Below are 21,270 nucleotides of genomic sequence, written 5' to 3' on the forward strand. Positions count from 1 at the left end.
CGGCACCCCGACACCCAAAACCCCCGCCCACAGCTGTCCATGGAGCCCTGGCACCCCACTGGCACCCCCTGGCACCCAGCATGGAGCTGGCAAGGGCATGATACCCCCACCCCTACACGTTGACCCCAACGCCGCGTTAATTAAAACTGCTGCAACCGGTGATAATTTCAGGGTGCCAAAAACGCCCTGAAAAACACACCAGCACACGGGGGATTTTTTTGTAATTATCACCAATTAGTCATTAGTGCCTGATTGGGGTGGTGGTGATGGGTATGTCCAGCCTGTTTTGGAAGGGCTGATAAAAGGAGGATGCTGTGCCAGGCACCCGCCCCGGCACAGCCATCGCTGCTTAACAGCAGGAAAAAGCGGCTCTTATTTGGATCTGGTTGCAAAATTAATTAATAAATTAAGGATACAACTGCAACGTTTCCCTTTTTCTATCGTGCATTTTGCAGTTGGCTCCATAAAGGTGCCATTTCCCTGCGTTGTCGCCCTACAAATCCCAAGTCTTGGGCTTCTCCGGCTGCCACCAAATGGTGACGGGAGGTGCAAAGTCTGGAAGTGGAGAAACTGGAGGTGAGGTGGCCCAAGTGCAGCCTTTTTGTCAGAGCTTAAATCTGTGAAATGGTAACTCAGAGCAGCAGGAGGGCTGCCAGCAGCCGGGAGCATCCCAGGGAAAAGGCCAGTGTGGGTGCCTGGGGACACGCTGGGATGGGAACTGGAGGACCTTTCCCTCCCCTGGAGACCTCTCCCGTGGCAAGATGAAGGAGAAATGGAGGCCGAGTCATCAAAGGGAGGGGGATTCATTAAATTCATTCCTATTTAGCCCTTCTTAAACACAGCCCATGGGGAGGGAAGAGCCGGCTCCCCTCCTCACCCCTGGGGAGACAGGGCTGGCTGGTCCAAAAAACCCTTCCACATCTGGTTTTAGGAAAATTTAGGGGTTTTTTTAGGCCAGGGCTGAAATCTGGAGGCTATACTTAGCAGCAGACAATGCAGTCCCCCTCCCAGAAGTTGCTGATTCTCTCGTGCTCCTCCCTCCTGCCCCGAAAATGTCGGGTCTCAGCAGAAATCAGCAATTAGGCACTGAGACCGGCCACGGTCAGTGCCCGCCTCGCTGGGGCCAAGGGGTATTTTTAGAGGACAAAGGGAATTCTCTGGTAACATGCAATTATTTTTGGAGCCCATAGAAAAGGCACAGGATGCTCCTGGTGCTGTGGGTGCTGAGGGTGCCAGGGGAGGGGCACAGTGGGGATACAGCCCCATGTCTCCACCGCCATCTCTCTCGCAGGGTGTTTGGAGAGATGGACAGCAAAGGCAGGCAGAAACTAGGGATGCTTCATGCTTCTGGGCCCCCCAGCCTTAAAATAGGGCATGGTTGCATCCAGGCTCCCAGGACAGTGGCTTGTACTGGGAGAAACCACTCCAGAAGCTTTACTGGTGCTGCTTCCCTATGGGAGAACAGGCTCTTCATCATCTTCATGAAATCTTAGAATCCCAGAATGGTTCAGGCCTTAAAGATCATCTCATCCCAACCCCTGCCATGGGCAGGGACACCTTCCACTAGACCAGCTTGCTCCAAGCCCCTTCCAACCTGGCCTTGGACACTTCCAGGGATGGAGCAGCCACAGCTTCTCTGGGCAACCTGTGCCAGGGCCTCACCACCCTCACAGGGAAGAATTTCTTCCCAATATCCCATCTAACCCTGCCCTCTGGCAGTGGGAAGCCATTCCCCCTTGTCCTGTCACTCCATATCCTCTCCCTGTGAGAAGATAAATACACTGAGGATCCAGAGATGCTCCAACAGCTGGGAATGGGGACACGGAAAGGCTGTGGGTGTTTGTACCATCCATAACAGTTTTCCTTGGCTGGAGGAAGGAGATGCCAGGATCAGCAAAAACTGGCAAAATCACAAGGAAAAGGGCTGGCTAATTATGTTCTGAGGAGTTTAATTAGCACTAGTGGGAGATGGGATGGTGCTCCTGGGTGTTGTGGAGGAGAAAAGCAGCACAAACCCTCTATCACACACTAGGTGGTTCACACAAAAACATCAATTTAGGATCCTCCCTTGGGAAAACTCACCTGGCTGCTGCTCCCAAACACTCATCCTATTGTCCCTAAGGAGAGCTCGCTCCAGGAAGAGGGGGAGGGAGAAAGTGGGATTAAAGGGGTGGAGCGTGGCCGGCAGAGGATGGACTCACTCATCACACTGGTCACTCCTGCCTGTTACCTGAGGTGGGGAGCAGGACTGGGGGCCCTGGGGACAGGCTTTTCCCAACCAGCTCCACAACAAGGGGTTCACCCCCTTATCTCAGGACTCCTGCGAGTTGGGGACCCCTCTGAACATCCCCTCGGGAAGCACAGCTGCAAGGAGCACAGGATCTACATCCCTTACTGTGGATACCCCCTAACCCCACTTATTTCAGGAGCTCTTGCAGCTCCCCCAGCACCTCCACCCAGCTCCAGAGCGCTGGACCTGGCTGTCACTTCCACAAAAATCACCCCAAAAATCAGAACTGAAAGGCTCAGCCCATCCATTCCCCCGCCCGAGGCAGGAGTTGCCTTAACCAGCTCTCCGGAGCCGGGATCGCCGGAGCAGAGAGCACAATAAACGCAGCGTGTCCTTAAATTCAGACCCCTCCCTTAAGCCCGGGAGCATTTCAGATCTCCACGAGTCAAAGCGATGCAAACAACTGTCACTTTATTGTCACGTCCAGCCGTACCGCGAAAGGCACACAACAAACTTCATTGGTACAAAAGAATTTCGCTCCGGGGGTGTGGGGTGGGGGGAGAAGTTCGTACAGTTTTCCTTGAGTGTTTTTTTTTTTTTCTTTTTCCTTTTCTTTTTTTTTTTTTTCTCTTTGTTCCTTTTGCAACACAGTCACTGGCTCTCCCATCGCCCCCGACGGGAAGATCCTTTCACAGAAAGGACTATTTTGTGCAGACAGACAGCTCGTTATTGCAGGGGGAACGGCCCGAGGGGCAGGGCGGGCACGGCCACCCCCGGTCCCTGCCGGAGCCGCCCCGGCCACCTGCGGAATAAACGGGAATAAATGGCACCTCTGTGTCCCCCCTGCTCCAATGGCACCTCTGTGTCCCCCCTGCACCCTGGCACTGCTCCTGCTCGTCCAGGGGTGAGCTCCATCACAGCCCAACACATCATCCCAACCCCATCACTCCAACGCTCCAGTCCAGCTTCAGGATAACGGGATGAGGGGGAGGAATGGAGAGGCCCTGGTTTAGCTGCCCCCCTGCCCAATTCTGAGCAGTGTCAAGCATTTCTTTCCACAATTTATCCCTTTTTGTCCCCTCCAGCTCCGTGTTTCGGCAGGGCAGTGGGTGAGGATCCTGTGGATGGAGGGGGTGCCAACATGACTCCCCAGCAGAGGGGGAAAAAAAGAGGCTGGGGGTGAATTTGGGGAATTTTCCTGCCTGTACCAACATGGAAACCCGCATTGCTGGTGCACACACCACAAATCCAGCCATGGATGGGGATCTGGAGAGGCAAACAGGATCCCAGCCTCAGATGTGGCACTCACAGGAGAAGCTTTTGGGGTGACCCCCCAAAACCAGAGCAGGGCACACAGCCCTGAGCCCCCAGGCAGCATCCACCAGCTGCCCCGTGTGGATTTAGGGAGATAAGGATGCTTTAGGGACCACCATCCTCCTGCTTGCCCCGCCAGCACTTGGATATCAACATTATTTTCCCATAAAATCCCTCGTGTCATGCAAAATCCTGAGGTGGGGACATGCTGCCAGTGCCACAGTCCCACGGCAGCACCTGAAGCTCTCCCACACCTGCTCCCACATCCCAAAAATCCCAATAACACCGAGTTTTTTTGGCACTGTGCCTCTAGCTACGCTCCCTTTCTTTTGGTACCAGCTCCCCTTTCTTGGCTCCCTCCCCCAACATTTCTTACAAAAATAAGATTGTGCTTATTTATAAAATAATTATAATTTTTCTTTTTTTTTTTTAAGAAAAGCTTCCAGTTAAAAAACGGTGGTGTATCAAAATATGGCAGAACTTTGGCTGTCAATGGCTAAACTCTAATTAAAAATATCTGCTAAAAAGGCATTGTGCTGTGAATATTAGCTCTGTAATGCTTCACCCTCCGGTACCGATGGCAAATATTCCACCTGGGCTGTCTGGCTTCCCTAGGACACACTCAGAAACCGCCCTTGGATTTTTCTAGCACATCACCAGCATCCTCTGGCAGAATTATTCCAACTGTAAGAGACTTAAAGACACATGAAAAGCCTTGGGAAAATACAACAGAGACTGCACCGGGAAGAGCCACACATACAAGGCAGTTGCATACATATTCTCCTCGAGAGGAAAGTCTATTTTCTCACCTTAGTGCTTAGAAAAAAAAATATGATTATTTATACAGTTCATGAAAGAAGAGAGGCAGCTCCTTTGTATAAAAGGGATTTTAGAGCAGGAGTAAAATGCAAATGGGTCTATAAGATCCAGACATATATAAACATACATACCTCGATATATTTATATATGTATTCTCTAGATATTCAACCTTTCAGATGCATTATTGCAATATCCTTACATGGGACCTGTTCTTTTCCATCCTTCTTTGCTTTCTTTTTTTTTTTTTGAGGTGTTTTTTTTTTGTTTTGTTTTTTTTTTGGTTTTGGGGTTTTGCTCTCAAAAAAAAAAAAATTTTTTTTAAAGAAAAAGATTAAAACAAGTTGCAAATGGCTCTGCCAACTCCCAGCCACCATCCACCTCGCTGGGAACCGTTCTGGCCTGACCACCAGCACGTGTTTTTGGAAGAACCGGGATGATGCTCTGCCCCAGCCGTGCCTTCCTCCACGGAACATCATTATTGCTTAATTCTCCCTTCCCATACTGGCCTTTAGGGTTATTTACATTTCTTTGGCTTGACTTGAACTCAACAGTCTGGCACTTTCTCTCCAGCTGCCAACGCGGAGCCGCCGCCGGACGGGGTGGGGGGCAAGGAGGGGAAGAGGCCACAAGGAGAAAACACGGGTGGGCTTCTGCTGGTCAGGCGAGCTGTGCTTCTCCCAGTCGAAATAAGACAACTTGTGTTTGGCACAAACTCATCCGGAGTCGATCCGCCGTGCCCGGGGATCCCCATCGGGACAATCCTCCCGGTGCCGCGGTTCCCACGGGAACAGGGAGCGGGGCAGGGTGGGGGGAAGGCGCTGTGGACGCCCCCCCATGCAGGGCAGGGAGCCCCATCCTCCCCCACCCCCGAGGGCGGGCAGCCGGTCCTGCCCCCTCCCTCCGAGGCGCTCAGACCACGAACTCGGGGACTTCGTCGTGGGTGAGGTCCAGGGAGAAGTATTTGCTGGTTCTTTTGACGGGGAAGGTCTCCTGGATGTTGATGCACTGCTGGGCCAGGCAGCCGTTGCAGTAGAGCCCGTCCTCGTCCAGCCCGTGGGCGCAGCCGAAGGTGTAGCTCTGCGCCGTGTCCTGGCACAGGTTGGCCAGCTGGAGGAAGTCCTTCTGGTAGAGCCGGATGTCGTCCAGGCTCAGGCTGTGCCGGTCCGTCGACGTCTTCGATTTCCTGCACGACGTCTGGGGGAAAAGCAAAGGGGCTTCAGGACCCTCCAGGAAGCCAAGGGAATCCTGAAAAATGGCAGCCCCACCGAACCACCCCGAACCGCCCCCCCAGGGCCACGCACCTGGGGCAGGGAGTCGGTGCTCTGCCCCCGCAGCTTCACCACCGTCTCCGAGGAGCTGGAGGTGGAGGAGCTGATCTCCTTCACAATAAGCCCTGCGTGGAGAAGGGAGGAAGAGGAGGGTGCCAAGGTTAATTTTGAGGTGTCTCAGCTCTCTTGGGATCCAACCCTGCTGCCCCTGGGGCTTGTCCCTGCTTTGGGGCACAAGGCAGTCTCTGCTCAACGGGGTGCCACTACCTACAAAGCATCCCAAATTATCCCCCAGAACTGCATCCAAAGCCATCCCCAGTGAGCCTGGTACCTCAGAAACCTCCCAGCACGGAGCTGGAAATGTGGGTGACTCCCTGGGTGCAGGCACAGCTCCAGAGAAGATCATTGAGTCCAACCATTCCTGCAGCACTGCCAAGGCCACCACTAACCCATGTCCCCAAGTGCCACATCCTTTTAAATCCCTGAAGGGATAGGAACTTTACCACTTCCCTGGGCAGCTGTGCCGGGGATGGACCACCCTTTCCATGTAGAAATTTTCCCTAATATCAGCCTAAACACCCCCTAGCACAACTTGAGGCAGTCTCCTCTTTTTTTTACCCCATCTCTCCTTCAACCCACTTGGGCAAAAGGCTTTTCCCGGTGTCCCAAACGGACACTTTGGGCTAATTCCGCTCTGCTGAACACCAAAGAATCACAGAATGACCTGGGTTGGAAGGGACCTTAAACACCCTCTCATTCCAAGCCCCAAAGGTATGACTTGGGCTGGGGAACTGGAAGTGAAAGCGGCCACCGCCTTACCCGAGTGCCCGTTGAACTTGCGGGACAGCAGCATGTCCTCCGTGATGTAGACGCACATGTCGGGGCTCACCTCCATGTCTCCAGCCTGCTCCAGCTCCCGGGGGTCATCCACCAGCATCTCGATTTCTGCCGGAGACAAGAAGGTGGGACGAGCCGCTGATGTGACTCCTCACACCCTGGACTCACGCTGGAAAGCCCAAACCGGTGTCTCACCATCATCCTGGGAGTCCTCCTCCAGCCGGTCCTTCCCGCCGCTCTCCACGCCGGAGGTGTGGGAGCTGCCGTGGCTGGTCATGGAGCTGCAGGTCTTAAGCTTGTGGTGGGCGCCGGCGCCGGAGAAGCCGTCGTCGGGCCCCATCTCCCTGGGTTTGGGGTCGGCCTCGATGCCGGAGGTGTGGGAGCTGCTGTGGCTGGCGGTGGAATGCCGGGAAAGCCGCTTGTGCCGGATGCTGCCGGCGCTGCTGCCGCTGGCGCGCGAGCGCTTCTCCAGCTGCTCCATGTCCAGGTCCAGGGTGTCGCTGATGTAGGATTCCCGGTACTGCTTCTTCTCTGCAGGGTAGAACAACGTCAGCAGCCTGCATCTCAACCCCCCGGGGCTCCCTGGATTCCCTGGAAGGGCAGGGACCACCCTGGCACACAGGGGCACCTGGGGGGAACTGCCACCCGAGCCCAGCGTGGGGACACACCTGGGGAGCCAGGGAGCCAGCCCTGCCCTGGTGGCATTTAGGGATGGTGGGATGGGGGGCCTCAAAGTTGCTGTGCTCTGTGCTGGGCTACCCCTCAAAGGGGGAGGAGGAGGAGGAATAAGAGTTGAGGAAGAGGAGGAGAAGGAGAAAGAAAATTAGGAGATGCAGGAAGAGGAGGAAAAAAAGAGAGGAGGAAGATGAAGATGAGGAGAAGGAAGAAGATGAGGAGGACAAGGAGGAAGAAGAAGCTGAGGAGTAGGTGGAGAAGAAAGCAGATGAGGAGGATGAGGAGGAAGAATAAGATGAGAAGAAAAAAGAGGAAGAGGAAGAAGAGCAGGGGAAAGAGGGAGATGAGGAAGACAAAGGAAGATGAGAAGGGGAAAGAGAAGAAAGAGTAAGAAGAGAAGCAGGAAGAGGAGGAGGAAGAGGAAGAGGAGGAAGAAGAGAAAAAGGAAGAGGAGGGAGAGAAAAAGGAAGAGGAGGAAGAAGAGGAGGAGGAGAAAAACAAAAGAAGAGGAGGATGAAGATGAGGATGAGGAATAAGATGAGAAGGAAGAAGATGTGGAGGATGAAGAGGAGAAGAAAGAGGAGTAGGACAAGGAGAACAAATAAGAAAAGGAGGAGGAGGGGGAAAAGGAAGATGAGGAAGAGAAAGAGGAAGATGAGGAGGGGGAAAGAGGAGGAAGAAGATCTGATGCTTTCACAAGGCTTTCTGAGTTTGGAGATGGGATGAGGGGTACTGGGAAATGCTGCACAGGGGCACTGGGAGGAACTGGGCCATCAAGGATGGCAGCAGGACTTGGATCTTGTATCCTTTAGTATCCCTTAGCAGCACTTGTATCCCTCAGTATCTAGTGGGAAGGTGGACACCCAGCCCAGCCAGGAGATTATCCTGCTGGGCAGGGATGGGGCATAGGATGCACACCCCGGGGGGACGTGGGGACAGTCACCCCCCGACACGCTCCCAGCCACGGGGCTGGCACACCAGGTACTCCTAGAGGGGAAAAATGCCAGGCAGGAGCCTGTCACCGGTGGGATTTGGGAGCCTGTCACCGGTGGGATTTGGGAGCCTGTCAGCAGGGGACCTACCCTCGTTCTCCTCCAGGCGCCGGACCTGGCGCAGGACGGGCTGCAGGTTCATGTAGAGCCGGTGGCTGCTGCTCAGCAGCTGCAGCAGGTGCCGGGAGCGCAGCGGGCACCCCGTGTAGTAAATGAGCTTCCTGGCAGAGGGCAGCCCGTCAGGCAGGATCTCAAACTTCTTGCCCTGTGTGGGAGAAGGGAGAGATCAGCCCCGAAGAGGGAAAACACTCCATTGCTCCCCCCTGTCCTGCTGCAGCCCATGGATAACCTACGGGTTGTAATCACCCGCTTCAGGTCTGGGCAACTGCGCCCCACACCCAAATCAGAGCCCAGGAGATGCTCTACCTGGGGAATTATGGAATCACAGAGTGGTTGGGACTGGAAAGGACCTTCAAGATCATCTCATTTCATCTCCGCTACCCCAGGTTGCTCCAAGACCCGTCCAATCCAACCTGGAACACTTCCAGGGATCCAGGGGCAGCCACAGCTTCTCTGGGCAACCTGTGCCAGGGCCTCACCACCCTCACAGCCAAGAATTCCTTCCCAATATCCCATCTAACCCTGCCCTCTGGCAGTGGGAAGCCATTCCCCCTTGTCTTGTCCTGTCAAGCCCTTGTCCCAAGTCCCTTTCCAGCTCTCTTGGAGCCCCTTTAGGCCCTGGAAGGGGCTCTCAGGTCTCCCTGGAACCTTCTCTTCTCCAGGTGAACCCCCCAAGCTCTCCCAGCCTGTCTCCAGAGCAGAGGGACTCCAGCACTTGGAGCATCTCTCTGACCTCCCCTGGACCTGCTCCAACAGGCTCACATCCTTCCTGTGCTGAGGATCCCAGAGCTGGAAGCTCTGCTCCAGGTGGAAATGGTGGCACTCACCACAAAAACCAGTTTTCCCACGTTTGTCCACGGGAAGTCGTAGAGCAGCTGCTTTTCTTCATCCAAGTTCTGCAAAAAGAGGAGAGGGAGCCCTGGCTGAGGATGCTGGCAGGGGCAGGGAGCCAAGCTGAGCCATCACCCTCCCTCAGCCACCTACCTGGAAGATCTGGATGCCCCGTGTTGTCAGCCCCAGCGTCAGGGAGGCCTCCACTTCCCTTTTGTCCTAAGGGGGAAAAAATTACATGGTTTTAAATACCCAATTTGCAGCATGAAGTGGAGAAATCAGCCCCAGCTCAGCTCAGAGATCCTCCGATAGTCACCCCAGTCACCATTTTATGATTAATGTGCCAAATTAATAATATAATCATACTGTGAGGGTGGTGAGGCCCTGGCACAGGTTGCCCAGAGAAGCTGTGGCTGCCCCTGGATCCCTGGAAGTGTGCAAGGCTAGGCTTGGAGCAACCTGGTCTAGTGGAAGGTGTCCCTGCCCCTTGCAGGGGGTGGAATGAGATGACCTCTAAAGTCCCTTCCAACCCAAACCAGTCCAGGATTCTATCACAGCATCCTGTGCTCTCCCAAAAGCTTCTCCTTTTTAACTTCAGGATGCTACAAAAAGGCCTGTGAAGCACCATCTCCCAGCAAACAAACTCCTTTGTTCCCAGGAGAAAGACCCAGCATACGACTCTTGGGGACGGTCCTGTGCAGGACTAAGGGCTGCACTCAGTGATCCTTGTGGGTCCCTTCCAGCTCAGCATATCCTGTGATTCTGTGACATATTTCCTGGAGAGGGGACTGCCAAAAACAAGATCCCAGAAACCTCAAAACCTCCTGGGTGGGGCTCACCTTGTACAACCTGTAGTAGTGCACGGGCACGTCGTCGAGCCGGACGGCCTCCTTGATGTACTTGAGATGGGCTTCAGAGGCCGTCAGGGCAAACTGGTCTTTGTGCATGTTGGGGACGTGCTTCAGGATGTAGTCCTTGCCCCTCTTTGCAACCACCTGTTTGGAGGAGAGGAGAAGTTTGTCCAGCTGCTCCGTGCTCGCTCAGGGCCCGATTCCGCCCCAGCGCTCCTGGGCAGCGGTGATTCCAAGGGAAAAGGGGAAATGGGAGCAGCACGATTTGTTATAGAGACCTGCAGGAAAAAATAAAATAGATACAGCGGCCAACAGCTTCTCACCAGCAGGATTTCCCACTGGGAAGTGCATGTGTGCTCCCTGTGCCCAGCCCATGGAGCTCACACCACTGATGACACCTGTGCTGGGCCAGGAGAGCCATGCTCAGACTCCCTGTGTGAATGGGGACATGGACCCAGGGCCATCACTCCTCAGTGACATGTGTGAGAAAAAGAGAAGCCAGCAAATTTTGGAAAAAAAACAAGAAGGAGGTTGGAAAGGAGAAGAGAAGGCTCCAGAGAGGCCTTTGAGCGCCTAAAGGGGCTCCAACAGAGCTGGAGAGGGACCTGGGACAAGGGCCTGGAGGGACAGGACAAGAGGGAATGGCTTCCCACTGCCAGGGGGCAGGGTTAGATGGGATATTGGGAAGGAATTCTTGGCTGTGAAGGAGGTGAGGCCCTGGCACAGGTTTTCCAGAGAAGCTGTGGCTGCCTCTGGATCCCTGAAAGTGCTCCGGGTCAGGTTGGATGGGGCTTGGAGCAACCTGGGCTAGTGGAAGGTGTCCCTGCCCATGGCAGGGGGTGAAATGAGATGGTCTTGAAGGTTCTTTCCAACCCAAACCATTCTGGGATTCTATGGTTCTGCGAAACCAGTTCCCAAAGGACTGCAAAGCTGGAGAGGCTACACCTGATGGTGGTGGGGTGATGCTGTGCTGGCACACAGGGAATCCCTGCCACACAGGGAATGCCCCGTGAGCATCCCAGCAGCACACAGGGAAATCCCCCCCAGCGCAGGAGCTGCTCCAGCCCCACACCAACCCCAACCCTCCCTTCCCACAGCTATTTCCAGCCCCGCAGTTGTCCCAGGTTATTAATAACCAGGATTAAGCCAGAGACAGGGATGCAGCCGGAACGGCGGCCGCCTGGGAACCCTCTGAGCCACTTCCCGGGGGCTCCCTCAAGCTCAGAGCAGGGACCACACCACAGAACACTCACCCAGGCGGGGAAATAGGCCTCGGGCTCGAAGTACTTCCCGTAGTGCTTGTTGCGCTTGAAGTCTCCCAGGTCGGCTTGGAGGGCGAAGGCGGTGAGGAGGAAATAGGCCTCTTCCCGCAGGACACACTGGGAATGCAGCACCTGCTTCCTCAGGTGCCAGTAGTAGTAGTAACGTGCAGTCCGGTCACTGCGGGAGCAGAGGAGAGAGGGAGGAGGGAGGAGCAGAGGAGAGAGGGAGGAGGGAGGAGCAGAGGGGAGAGGAGCCGGTTTCGTCATTGTGGCGTGGACTGTGCCTGCTCCCCCAAAAATGTCACCTTTGGGCACCTGCAGGTTTCAATCTCTCAGAGTCGTCTCCCCCTGGTTAGGGGGTACAGCAGGATTAGGGGATGTAGCAGGGTTAGGGGGTACAGCAGGGTTAAGAGGTGCTGCAGGCTTAGAGGGTACAGGAGTGTTAGGGGGTATAGCAGAGTTAGGGGGTACTGCAGGATTAGGGGATGTAGCAGAGTTAGGGGGTACTGCAGGATTAGGAGGTGCTGCAGGGTTAGGGGGTACAGCAGGGTTAAGAGGTGCTGCAGGCTTAGTGGGTACAGCAGAGTTAGGGGGTATAGCAGGGTTAGGGGGTACAGCAGGGTTAGGGGTACTGCAGGATTAGGAGGTGCAGTATGGTTGGGAGATACAGCAGGATTAGGGGCTACAGTAGGGCTAGGGGGTGCAGCAGGGTTAGGAGGTGCTGCAGGGTTAGAGGGTACAGGAGGGTGAGGAGGTGCAGCTGGATTAGGGGGTACAACAGGATTAGGGAGTACAGCAGGGCTAGGAGGTACAGCTGGATTAGTGGGTACAGCAGGATTATGGGGTACAGCAGGGTTAGGGTATACAGCAGGATTAGGGGATACAGCAAAGTTAGAGGGTACAGCAGGGTTAGTGGGTACAGCAGGGCTAGGAGATAGAGGAGGATTAGGTGGTGCTGCAGGGTTGGGGGCACAGCAGGATTAAGAGGTACAGCAGGATTAGGTGGTACAGCAGAGTTAGGGGGTACAGCAGGGTTAGGGGATGCAGCAGGATTAGGGATACAGCACACCAGGGGTAGGAGGTGCTGCAGGGTTAGGGGATACAGCAGGGTACCCCATAGCCAAGACTGTGGGGTGGGAGACCACTCCAGCACCTTCCTCCTGCTGGGAATCTCTTAGGAAGTGAGCAGGGCTGACTGCTGAGTTGCTTGCTCACTTTTCCCATTCAGCAGTGTAAATCTGTACTGTACCCAGGTGGAATAAGCCCCCAAAAGTATCCCCATGGGGCTGAAGATGCCACCGTGTCCCCAAAACCCTGAAGATCACTTTGCCCCTGAAACAGGACCTGAAGCTCCCACCTGGCCACAGGCACAAAGGTGAGTTAAAATAGGCTGTGCTCTGGGTTAAACTCCAATAAATCCCTAAACATGATGTCCCCAGGTCCCCTGAAAGGCTTTGCATGGCTGGCTGGGAGCAGTGTCCCCATGTCCCCACCTGCCCTGTGTGGCAGGAGAAGCCACTCAGCACCCACCCACAAACAGCTTCAGCTTTTGGGATGCCAGCAGAATTCCACAGCATCCCGAGGCTGCACACCCACCCCAGCAGGTGCCTGGGTGAGCAGGGACAGGGGAGTGCACCCTACCTGATCAGCCTCCCGTTCTCCACATAGTACTGCACTCGGAAGTGGATGATCATCGGGGGGCCAAACTGGTCGATCCCCTGGAATGGAGGAGATTTTCAGGGTTCCTGTGGAAACCCCGGCATTGTGCCCCAGTCCCTCACCTCAGCTCTCTGGGGGTCATGTCCTTCATGGCCAACCCCTGCCCCACGTGGGTGGGTTCACTCCGGTGGCATTTTTTTCCTCAATTAAGAGTCTGACACCCATTTTTCCCCCCCAGTCCGCTGGAACTCGAAGGGGATTTGGGTTTAAAGAAGCAAGTGGCTGGGTTTCAGACCCCCAGGGGGTCTGCATCTGCCTACCACTCCTGCTATCCCTCTCCCAGTCCATTATCCACTGGTCCCCATCTCAGTGCCAGTGCTGGAGCCGTGACACCGACCCCTTGGCACGTGGCACTGAAATAATGAAAAGGTGCTTTGGGGAGAGAGAAAAAAACCAAAAAATTGATTTTAGAAATCGGAAGGAGGGACCTTAAAAATTCTGCTGAAGGAAGGAAGGAAAAAAATGGCACTTGGAGTGCCAACCATCAACCACCACCCTGTTTTCATTCATTTTGCACATCCACCCCCCCCATCTCCCACACTGGCTAAGTGCCCCCCCCACACACCCCTCGGCTGCATTCCCGGGTCCTGGAAGTGACCTGCGACGGGGACAGAGGTGGCCTTACTGCCGTCAGCTCTCCATGCAAGACCTCACCGCTGACCTTGCTGGCCTCCTTCTTCCACTCCTTGGGGCAGTACTTGTAGAGTTTCTGGGCCATGTCCATGTACACGTGCTCATTGTCTGCGTGGGACAGAGGTGGCATCAGCATCCCCACGTGTGTCCTGCATCCCGCCAAGCCCTGCCCCGACCCCACCCTCCCCATCCCCTAACGAGGCCACCAAAATTTGGATGCACCCCCAACCTGGTGGCGTCACTTCTTGCTGAGCCACGATGGCATCAGGCTGGACCACCAAACCCATGGCACGAGCCCTGACTTACTCTGGATGACGCTGAGCCCGAAGAGGTGACAGTCCTTCAGCCTCAGGAGGTCACACACCTGCACCAGTAACTCGTGGCACAAAATCTTCACCTGCAAAAAGAAACACCCCGTGAGTGGCCCTGGCTGCACCTGTGCCCACCTGAGCCAGGCAGGCACCACTGAACCCCTCACCAGAACCCCGAGAAGGATGGAGGGGGTTGACAGGCTGGGCTGTGGGGTTCAGTTTTCCATGGGGTCATTATGGAAGTCTGCAAAAGCCTGGGGTGCTTCAAGCAGAGCAGAGCTCTGCCAGGGACCATGGGGCAGCTTGAGAGCAGTGGGTGGTGGAGGAGCCCTGCACTGGGGAGATGGTTTTGGGGGCAGAAAACAGAACATTCATAGAATCATAGATCATAGAACCATCCCAGAATGGTTTGGGTTGGAAGGGACCTTAAAGATCATCCAGTCCCACCCCCTGCCACGGGCAGGGACACCTTCCACTAGCCCAGGTTGCTCCAAGCCCTGTCCAACCTGGCCTGGAACACTTCCAGGGATCCAGGGGCAGCCACAACTTCTCTGGGCAACCTGTGCCAGGGTCTCACCACCTTCACAGCCAAGAATTCCTTCCTATCACCTAATCTAAATCTCTCCTCTTTTAGTTTAAAACCATTCCCCCTTATCCTAACACAATCTGCCAGTGTACAAAGTCGTTCTCCATCTTTTTTATGAGCTCCCTTTAAGTCCTGAAAGCAATTTCAAAATTTTCCTGCATCAAAAGAAACACCCGGCGGTGGTGATTAAAAAAAAAAACAAACAATAAAAAGTGGGGGGAAATTCGCCTTCCAAGCTGCATCCAAACCAGAGCCAAACCCCCTCCTGTTTATTCCCTGGGAGGCTGAATTGCCATCCAGAGTGGATTGTGGAGCGAGGGCTTGAAGGAGGGGGCTTGTGCCACCCTGTGGGATGCCAAGCAGCAGGTCACCCGCCGACAAACACGCTGCTGCCAGCGGAACATCGAGTCAAGAAGAGGCAGGAGTAAAACGCTGCCGCAGCCTTAGGGGGAATAACTCCTGTGCATTTCTCCGGCAGGGCGGGAGCAGGCGGGCTCGGGATCAAATCCAGCGGCAAAACCAGAGCGTGCAAATGGTTGCAAGCCCCCGGAGTGTGATGAAAATGTCAGTGCTCAGGGGGTTCCCCAGGCCCACACCCCACCCCGCCATCCCCCGCGCTGCCTTACGTTGATGATGATGTTGAGGGAGTCGTCGTTGGGGAGGAAGATGCAAACGCTGCGTCGGTCCTGCATGACTCTGTTGTTGTGGAAGGTCAGTTTGCTCATCGTGCTCGGGGCTCGGGGGGGCTGGTGGGGGGCACCTCACCGGCGGGCCGGGGCGGCCTCGGTCCCCGCGGGCGCCATCCCTGCGGGACAGAGTGGGGCTGAGCCCTGTGCGTGGCACCCCCAGCTCCACACACCCCTTCCCACCCATCAGCACATCCTTCCCCCCCCCCCCCCCCAGAAGCAGGGTGTCCCCCAAAACCCCTGAGCACACCCCAGCACAGCCACCCCCCACCCCAAGCCTGGTGCTGTGGTCAGGGCAGGATCGCAGCCCAGCCCGAAAAAAACTGAGCCAGCAGTTTTGTTCCCCAGGCTCGGGTTCAGAAGAACCTCAGGAAAGGCTTTCCTGGCATATTTAAAGCAAATAAAAGTTTATCTGCTGGGAACAACCCAGCTGTGCCAGCACGGAGCGGTGTGGGACGCGGGAGGTTTCCCTGCCAGCTGCAGAAAGGCAAGGAGATGGTCCCATAACAGGACCCCCACATCCCTTCCAGTTCCAACTCTTTACTGGGGTTAAATAAAACCATCCAAGCACTAACAGCAATTTGCAGATGGGAATTGCCATTCAGAGCTGGTGAATCCATCCTGACACTGACCCCATGCAACCCTCATTCCCAAGGGTGAATATTCCTTAAGCACCTTTTACCCCACAACCCACCATCCACGGGGACACAAATTCCCACGTGACACCACGAGGAAGGACCTTTAAACCCTGAACCAGTTCAGCCTTTTCCTCACCCCCAGATTTACGCTGGCACCAGGACAGCAGAGTGTCTCCCTTGTCACCAAATATTTGCTTTGGTCTAGATGGAAATGCCTTTGGCTTCCGAAAGCCTGGAACTTGCATGTTTGTGCAGCAGGGAAAAACTGCCCCGAGGTGCCTTTTTTTTTGGTGGTGGTGGTTCCTGGGGTTTTGCAGAAGTTGGGAAACCCGGAGGTGATGCTCTATCTCACCGCCACGGCACTTTGGGTCTGCACCACCGAGGCCTCGCCCAGCACTGTGTCCGTGTATTGTGGATTCCGTGCACTGCATCCCTGTATCTCAAACATGGATCTCATTCCATGCACCTCATCCATGCATTGTGGTGGTGCATCGTGGCATCCATGCATTGCATCCACGCACTGTGGCCGTGAATTGCATCTACATTTTGGCACCTGTGCATTGTGGTGGTGCATCGTGGCATCCATGCATTGCATCCACAGACCACAGATGGTGGTACCGTGGCCACGCGCTGCATCCATGCATTGTAGCATCCATGCATTGTAGCATCCATGCATTGTAGCATCTGTGCATTGTAGCATCCATGCACTGCATCCATGTGTCACAGATGTGCATCACGGCCGTGGCATGGCACCTGTGGACTGCATCCATGCATGGTGACGTGCAGCGTGAACGTGCAATGCCTCCAAACATCACGGCCACGCGTTGGATCCGCGCGCTGCATCTGCGCATCTTGGCTGTGAACCCCGGCCATGTATTGCATCCATGCATAATGGGATCCTTGCGTTGCATCCATTGTGGCCACACACTGCATGCACTTCACCTGCACGTTGCATCCATGCGCTGCATCCCTGCATTGTGGTGCTGCATCACGGATTCTACGCGCCGCACCCGTGCATCACGCGCCGCACCCGTGCGTTGCATGCGTGTTTTGTGGCATCCATGCCTTGCATCTGTGCGTCACAGATATGCATCGTGGCCATGCATTGCATCCCTGCATCGTGACGATGTGCTGTGGCCCTGCATCAGGGCTGAGCACTGCAGCCACGCATTGCATCTGTGCTTTGCATCCGCATGTCATGGCCTTGCATTGCACCCCTGCATTGCAGCGGTGCAGCGTGGCACCTATGAATTGTATCTGTGCATTCTGACATCTGTGTGCTGCATCTGAGCACCGTGGCTGTGAATTGTGGCCATGCACTGCATCCATGCGTTGTGGCAGTGTGTTGTGGCCGTGTATTGCATCCACACATCGTGGTGGTGCATCCCGACATCCACGCGTTGCATCCACGCACCACAGCTGTGTATCGTGGCCATGCACGGCCCCTATCCATAGTATCCATGCCTCGTGGCCATGCATTGAGGCTGTGCCTTGCCCCTGTACGTCGTGGCCATGTGTTGCATCTGTGCTTGTGTTTGTGCACCGTGGCTGAGCGTCCCGGCCGTGCCCAGACACGACTGATCCCGACTGGAGCAAACAGCACCCGGCTTGCTTTCAAGGTTCATTAAAAGCCCCAGGAGTGAATGAAACGGGGCTGAAGGTATTTGGCAAACGTCCTCTCCCGGCCCTGTGCCCAGCAGCTCCCGTGCCCCGATGCGGGGCTGGGCGTGATGCGACTTGCACGGGTTGTGATGAGGAGGAGCCACATCCCTGGCAAAGCAGCTGCATCCCAGGGCACCCTCCGGCACCCTCTGTGCCCTGCTCCCATCCAAAGGTATCCTGCAGCCCCAATGGATTCATGAGAGCATCTTCCAATGGCAGCTCTGTGGGCTACAGCTGGCTCAGAACCACAGCCACTCCTGAGTTACTGGTGAATCCATCACTGGGATTCTCTGCCAGGCATCGGCCCCCACCCAGAGCTTCCCCACGGCACCACGGTGCTCTTAGAATCATGGAATGGCTTGGGTTGGAAGGGATCTTAAAGACCATCCAGTTCCAACCCCCTGCCATGGGCAGGGACACCTTCCACTATCCCAGGTTGCTCCAAGCCCCATCCAACCTGGCCTTGGACACTTCCAGGAATCCAGGGGCAGCCACAGCTTCTCTGGGTAACCCGTGCCAGGGCCTCCCCACCCTCACAGCCAACAATTTCTTCCCAATATCCCATCTAACCCTGTCCTCTGGCAGTGGGAAGCCATTCCCCCTTGTCCTGTCACTCTCTGGCATCCCAGGGCTGTTCATCCCCAGTCACTGTATTTTCCCCTCCTCCTGCAGCCTGGATTGTTCCCAGAGCATCAGGGATGAAACCCCACAAGCTGCCGACAGCAGAACACAGATATGGGAGGAAAAAAACCCAAACCATACATTTCGGTTTTTCTTTAGAAAACACCCCAGTTCCTGCTGCTGAATGAGAACATTCCATCAGCTGACCACACAGGGATGGTCCCTGTGGAGAACCCCCTCAGTTCCAGGAGCTTCCCTGGGGGCTCTGCCAGCACTTGGAGCTGCACAGATTTAGCAAGAGGGCACACAAAGCCCTTTCCAGGGTGCTGTGCCTCCAGCAGCCTCGGCCAGACGCCGGCAAATTCTTTCCAAGCATCTGCTGCTCATTCCGACAATGTCAGCTTTGATTCCCTGGGACCCTGCGCCGCTGCCCTTGGAGTCGTTCCTGCTCCGGCGGAAGCGTCGATATGAGGAACAAACAGAGAACCATGGAATGGTTTGGCTTGGAAGAGACCTTTAAAGATCCAGTCCAACCTTCCTGGCTTCAAGCCGGAAAAATCCTGGATTGCAGGGAGAGCCCCCCTGGATTGCCACACAGCGGAGGGGGTGACACAGGTCATCCCACACTGCAGGTGGGAACCTCCACCCCAGGCAGTTTTCCAAAGGGTTTTCCATCCAGAGACCAAAGCCAGCTGGAAAAAACACTCGGGAACGAGGACTTGGGCATGGATCAGCCTCTGCAGTTCCAGGAGATTCGGCTCTTCCAGCCACGTTTTCCATGCTATAGGAAAAGACCACTAAAACTCCACAGGAACACACTGAAAATCCCTTGTAGCTCCAGAGAAAATTCCTCGATCCGCCGTGTTTTCCAGCCCAGGCTGCTGGAATACTGTCCCCCTCCCTCGTACTGATGCCATGGGATAAATCCTGCCACAAAGCTCTGCTGTAAAGAAAACATCACGCCATGAACCTGCTTGGAAAAGCAGCCGGGGCCGGCGCTGCTGACTCGGCGAGGGATTTATTCATCCCGGGATCCTGCAAACACTGAGGGCAGGGAGAGGCTGGGCTTGGTTCAGATGGAGGTGCTGGAGCAGCGTGACAGGCTCTCATTGGAAATACAAATTTGGATGCAATTCCAGGCTGGGGGTTTAACATCGCTTGGACTTGCCGGCTGAGGTGGGGTTTTGCTCCGAGCGTGCAGATTCCGTGGATGAGAAGAGAGGCTTGATGCACGGGCAGCATTTTTCCCACTCCATACATTCAAAAGAAGCAGATAGGTCTCTATCCTGATGGGTTTGGGTCAGGTTGGTAGCCCTGTGGCACCCACCGGACATCACAGTGACCCCCCCGCTCAACCCAGCCATGATCTGCAGCCTCCAGGCAGATCCAGCCCATTTCCCATCACACAGATTCACCCCCTCCTTGCCAAAATATCCATTTTTTTAAAAAAAATTTGCCCCTGACAGCTGCCCTGTCAGATATCTCCATCCCTGGAGGGATTTAAAAGCCATGTGGGGACGTGGCACTTGGGAACGTGGATTAGTGGTGGGCTTGGCAGTGCTGGGGGAATGGCTGGACGCGATCTTAGAGGTCTTTCCCAACCCAAACCGCTCCACAATTCCACGATTCCAACCCGCCCCCGGGCTTTTGTTCCAGCCCTCCCGAACCACAACAGGGGCGAGGGAAGGGATCCAGCACAGGACCCACACGTAGGCACGGGCCATCCCGCAGCCAGAGGCTGCCCAGAGCGCAGAGAGAGATGGGAAGGTGAATTCACGGGGCAGGAATTTCTGGTTTTTAAGCGTTTGGAGTGGGTCTCACCCCACATCATAGGGCTCAGGTATGCGCAGAGCTGTTATTACAAGTTTCAAGGCCGTCACTTAATGCAGCTTCTCCAAACCCAAAAGCCAGATTAATTCCTGCTTGCGGTTGCCCCGTAATTAAAATCGTCTCCAATTCTTCATGAACTCAACAGTTTCCTCCTAATGAAGGGAGGCAGATGAAAGAGACCTTCACTGGGAAAAAGGACTCGGTTATAAATATTCCATTACTTCATCCGCCACAAAAGCTATTTGGATGCTGGAAACTCAGCCTGGGCAGCCGGGGGCCAGCCCCCACCAGCCCCAGCAGATACCCCCGAGTGCTGGGGGTATCCAAAAAGCCTCTCCAGGGAAGGTTCCCTCAGGAGCTCGCCTGTCTCCACCTCTGCAACACTCCTCCTCTTCCTCCTCCTCCTCCTCTCCTTTGCCTGTTGCAACGGGACAACAGCAATGGGCAGAGCGGGTGCTTGGGACACCCGGGGATGGCTGAGCCATGTGCATCATCCCAAAAAATGGGATAATGGCCCCTCTGTCCTGTCCTGCTGGGGACAAGCCCCATGGGACATCACATTCCGTAGGAAAACACAGGCCAAGCCACGGCAGCTCAGGAAACTGCTCCCCTGCTCGTTCTTCTGTTGTGCACGGAGCCGAATCCAGCCTGGAAGGGCAGATTTTCCATTCAACCCGAGGAAGAGCCATGCCAGGCCTCTTCATTGCCTTACTTTGGAGCACTATAATATAAATAAAGCGTCCCAGCCTCCGCCAAGGATGGACATGGAGATGGATTTCTCCTGGCAAAGGCTCCAGCGAGGGAGGGACGGCGCCTGCTTTTCCTCTTCCCTCTCCTGCTATAGAACCAGCCCCTTCCATCGTATTTCCTTCCGGCAAACTTCGCCTGAGCCGTTGGGATTAGAACAATATCAAGACTGGGTTGGAGAGGGTCGTGCTCAGGACAGCCCAGCTCTCCCAGCCGACTTCAGCTCCTGTCCCCCAGCATTCCCAGGAACTTTAGGAACCATCCCCCAGTGTCAACAAGCCCAAACCTCCCAGAGTCCGATCCCTCTCTCAGGACCACAGGCATCACACTGAAGGATGCACATGGATGTGAAGAATTGCCTTTGCTCCCCTCTCCGTGGGCAGGCTGCAGCCCACACCAGCAGCAGCTGCCATAAATCCCTTGGGATTTGGCTGCGGGATCCCTGGACCACAAAGCAGCCCTAAGGGCCAGAGTCACCATCCTGAATCCCTGCGCCACAGAAAGCACAGCCCTGATTCTCCAAACCATGGACCTCCCTATTTATGAATTAGAACGATATTTTAAGTATAATTAACGATATAATTGAATTAATAGTGTTGTGTGGTTATTAATATTCATAATATGCAATTACGAATATT

The 21,270-nt window shown here is 55.1% G+C and overlaps 1 protein-coding gene across 6 annotated transcripts in view; it reads right to left on the bottom strand.

Annotated features, from left to right (window-relative positions):
• Positions 1-2,684: 2,684 nt before the first annotated feature.
• The window catches only part of FRMD6 (FERM domain containing 6), a 42,092-nt gene continuing 23,506 nt past the window's right edge, over positions 2,685-21,270 (bottom strand). For 4 of the 6 annotated variants that reach the window (XM_064659627.1, XM_064659625.1, XM_064659628.1 and 1 more), the window contains 13 exons: positions 15,075-15,253; positions 13,858-13,948; positions 13,484-13,659; positions 12,841-12,917; positions 11,191-11,377; positions 9,926-10,081; positions 9,240-9,305; positions 9,083-9,151; positions 8,226-8,400; positions 6,664-6,999; positions 6,451-6,576; positions 5,665-5,756; positions 2,685-5,557 (listed from right to left, as the gene is read on the bottom strand). In XM_064659627.1, coding sequence (XP_064515697.1) covers positions 5,273-5,557; positions 5,665-5,756; positions 6,451-6,576; positions 6,664-6,999; positions 8,226-8,400; positions 9,083-9,151; positions 9,240-9,305; positions 9,926-10,081; positions 11,191-11,377; positions 12,841-12,917; positions 13,484-13,659; positions 13,858-13,948; positions 15,075-15,173 — 1,935 coding nt within the window. In that variant the 5' untranslated portion in view covers positions 15,174-15,253 and the 3' untranslated portion in view covers positions 2,685-5,272. The remainder of the gene's footprint in view (positions 5,558-5,664; positions 5,757-6,450; positions 6,577-6,663; positions 7,000-8,225; positions 8,401-9,082; positions 9,152-9,239; positions 9,306-9,925; positions 10,082-11,190; positions 11,378-12,840; positions 12,918-13,483; positions 13,660-13,857; positions 13,949-15,074; positions 15,254-21,270) is intronic. The other 2 variants (XM_064659630.1, XM_064659629.1) reach the window with 2 other exon arrangements.

This window comes from Pseudopipra pipra, chromosome 6, assembly GCF_036250125.1.
Source record: "Pseudopipra pipra isolate bDixPip1 chromosome 6, bDixPip1.hap1, whole genome shotgun sequence".
Classification (NCBI taxonomy): domain Eukaryota; kingdom Metazoa; phylum Chordata; class Aves; order Passeriformes; family Pipridae; genus Pseudopipra; species Pseudopipra pipra.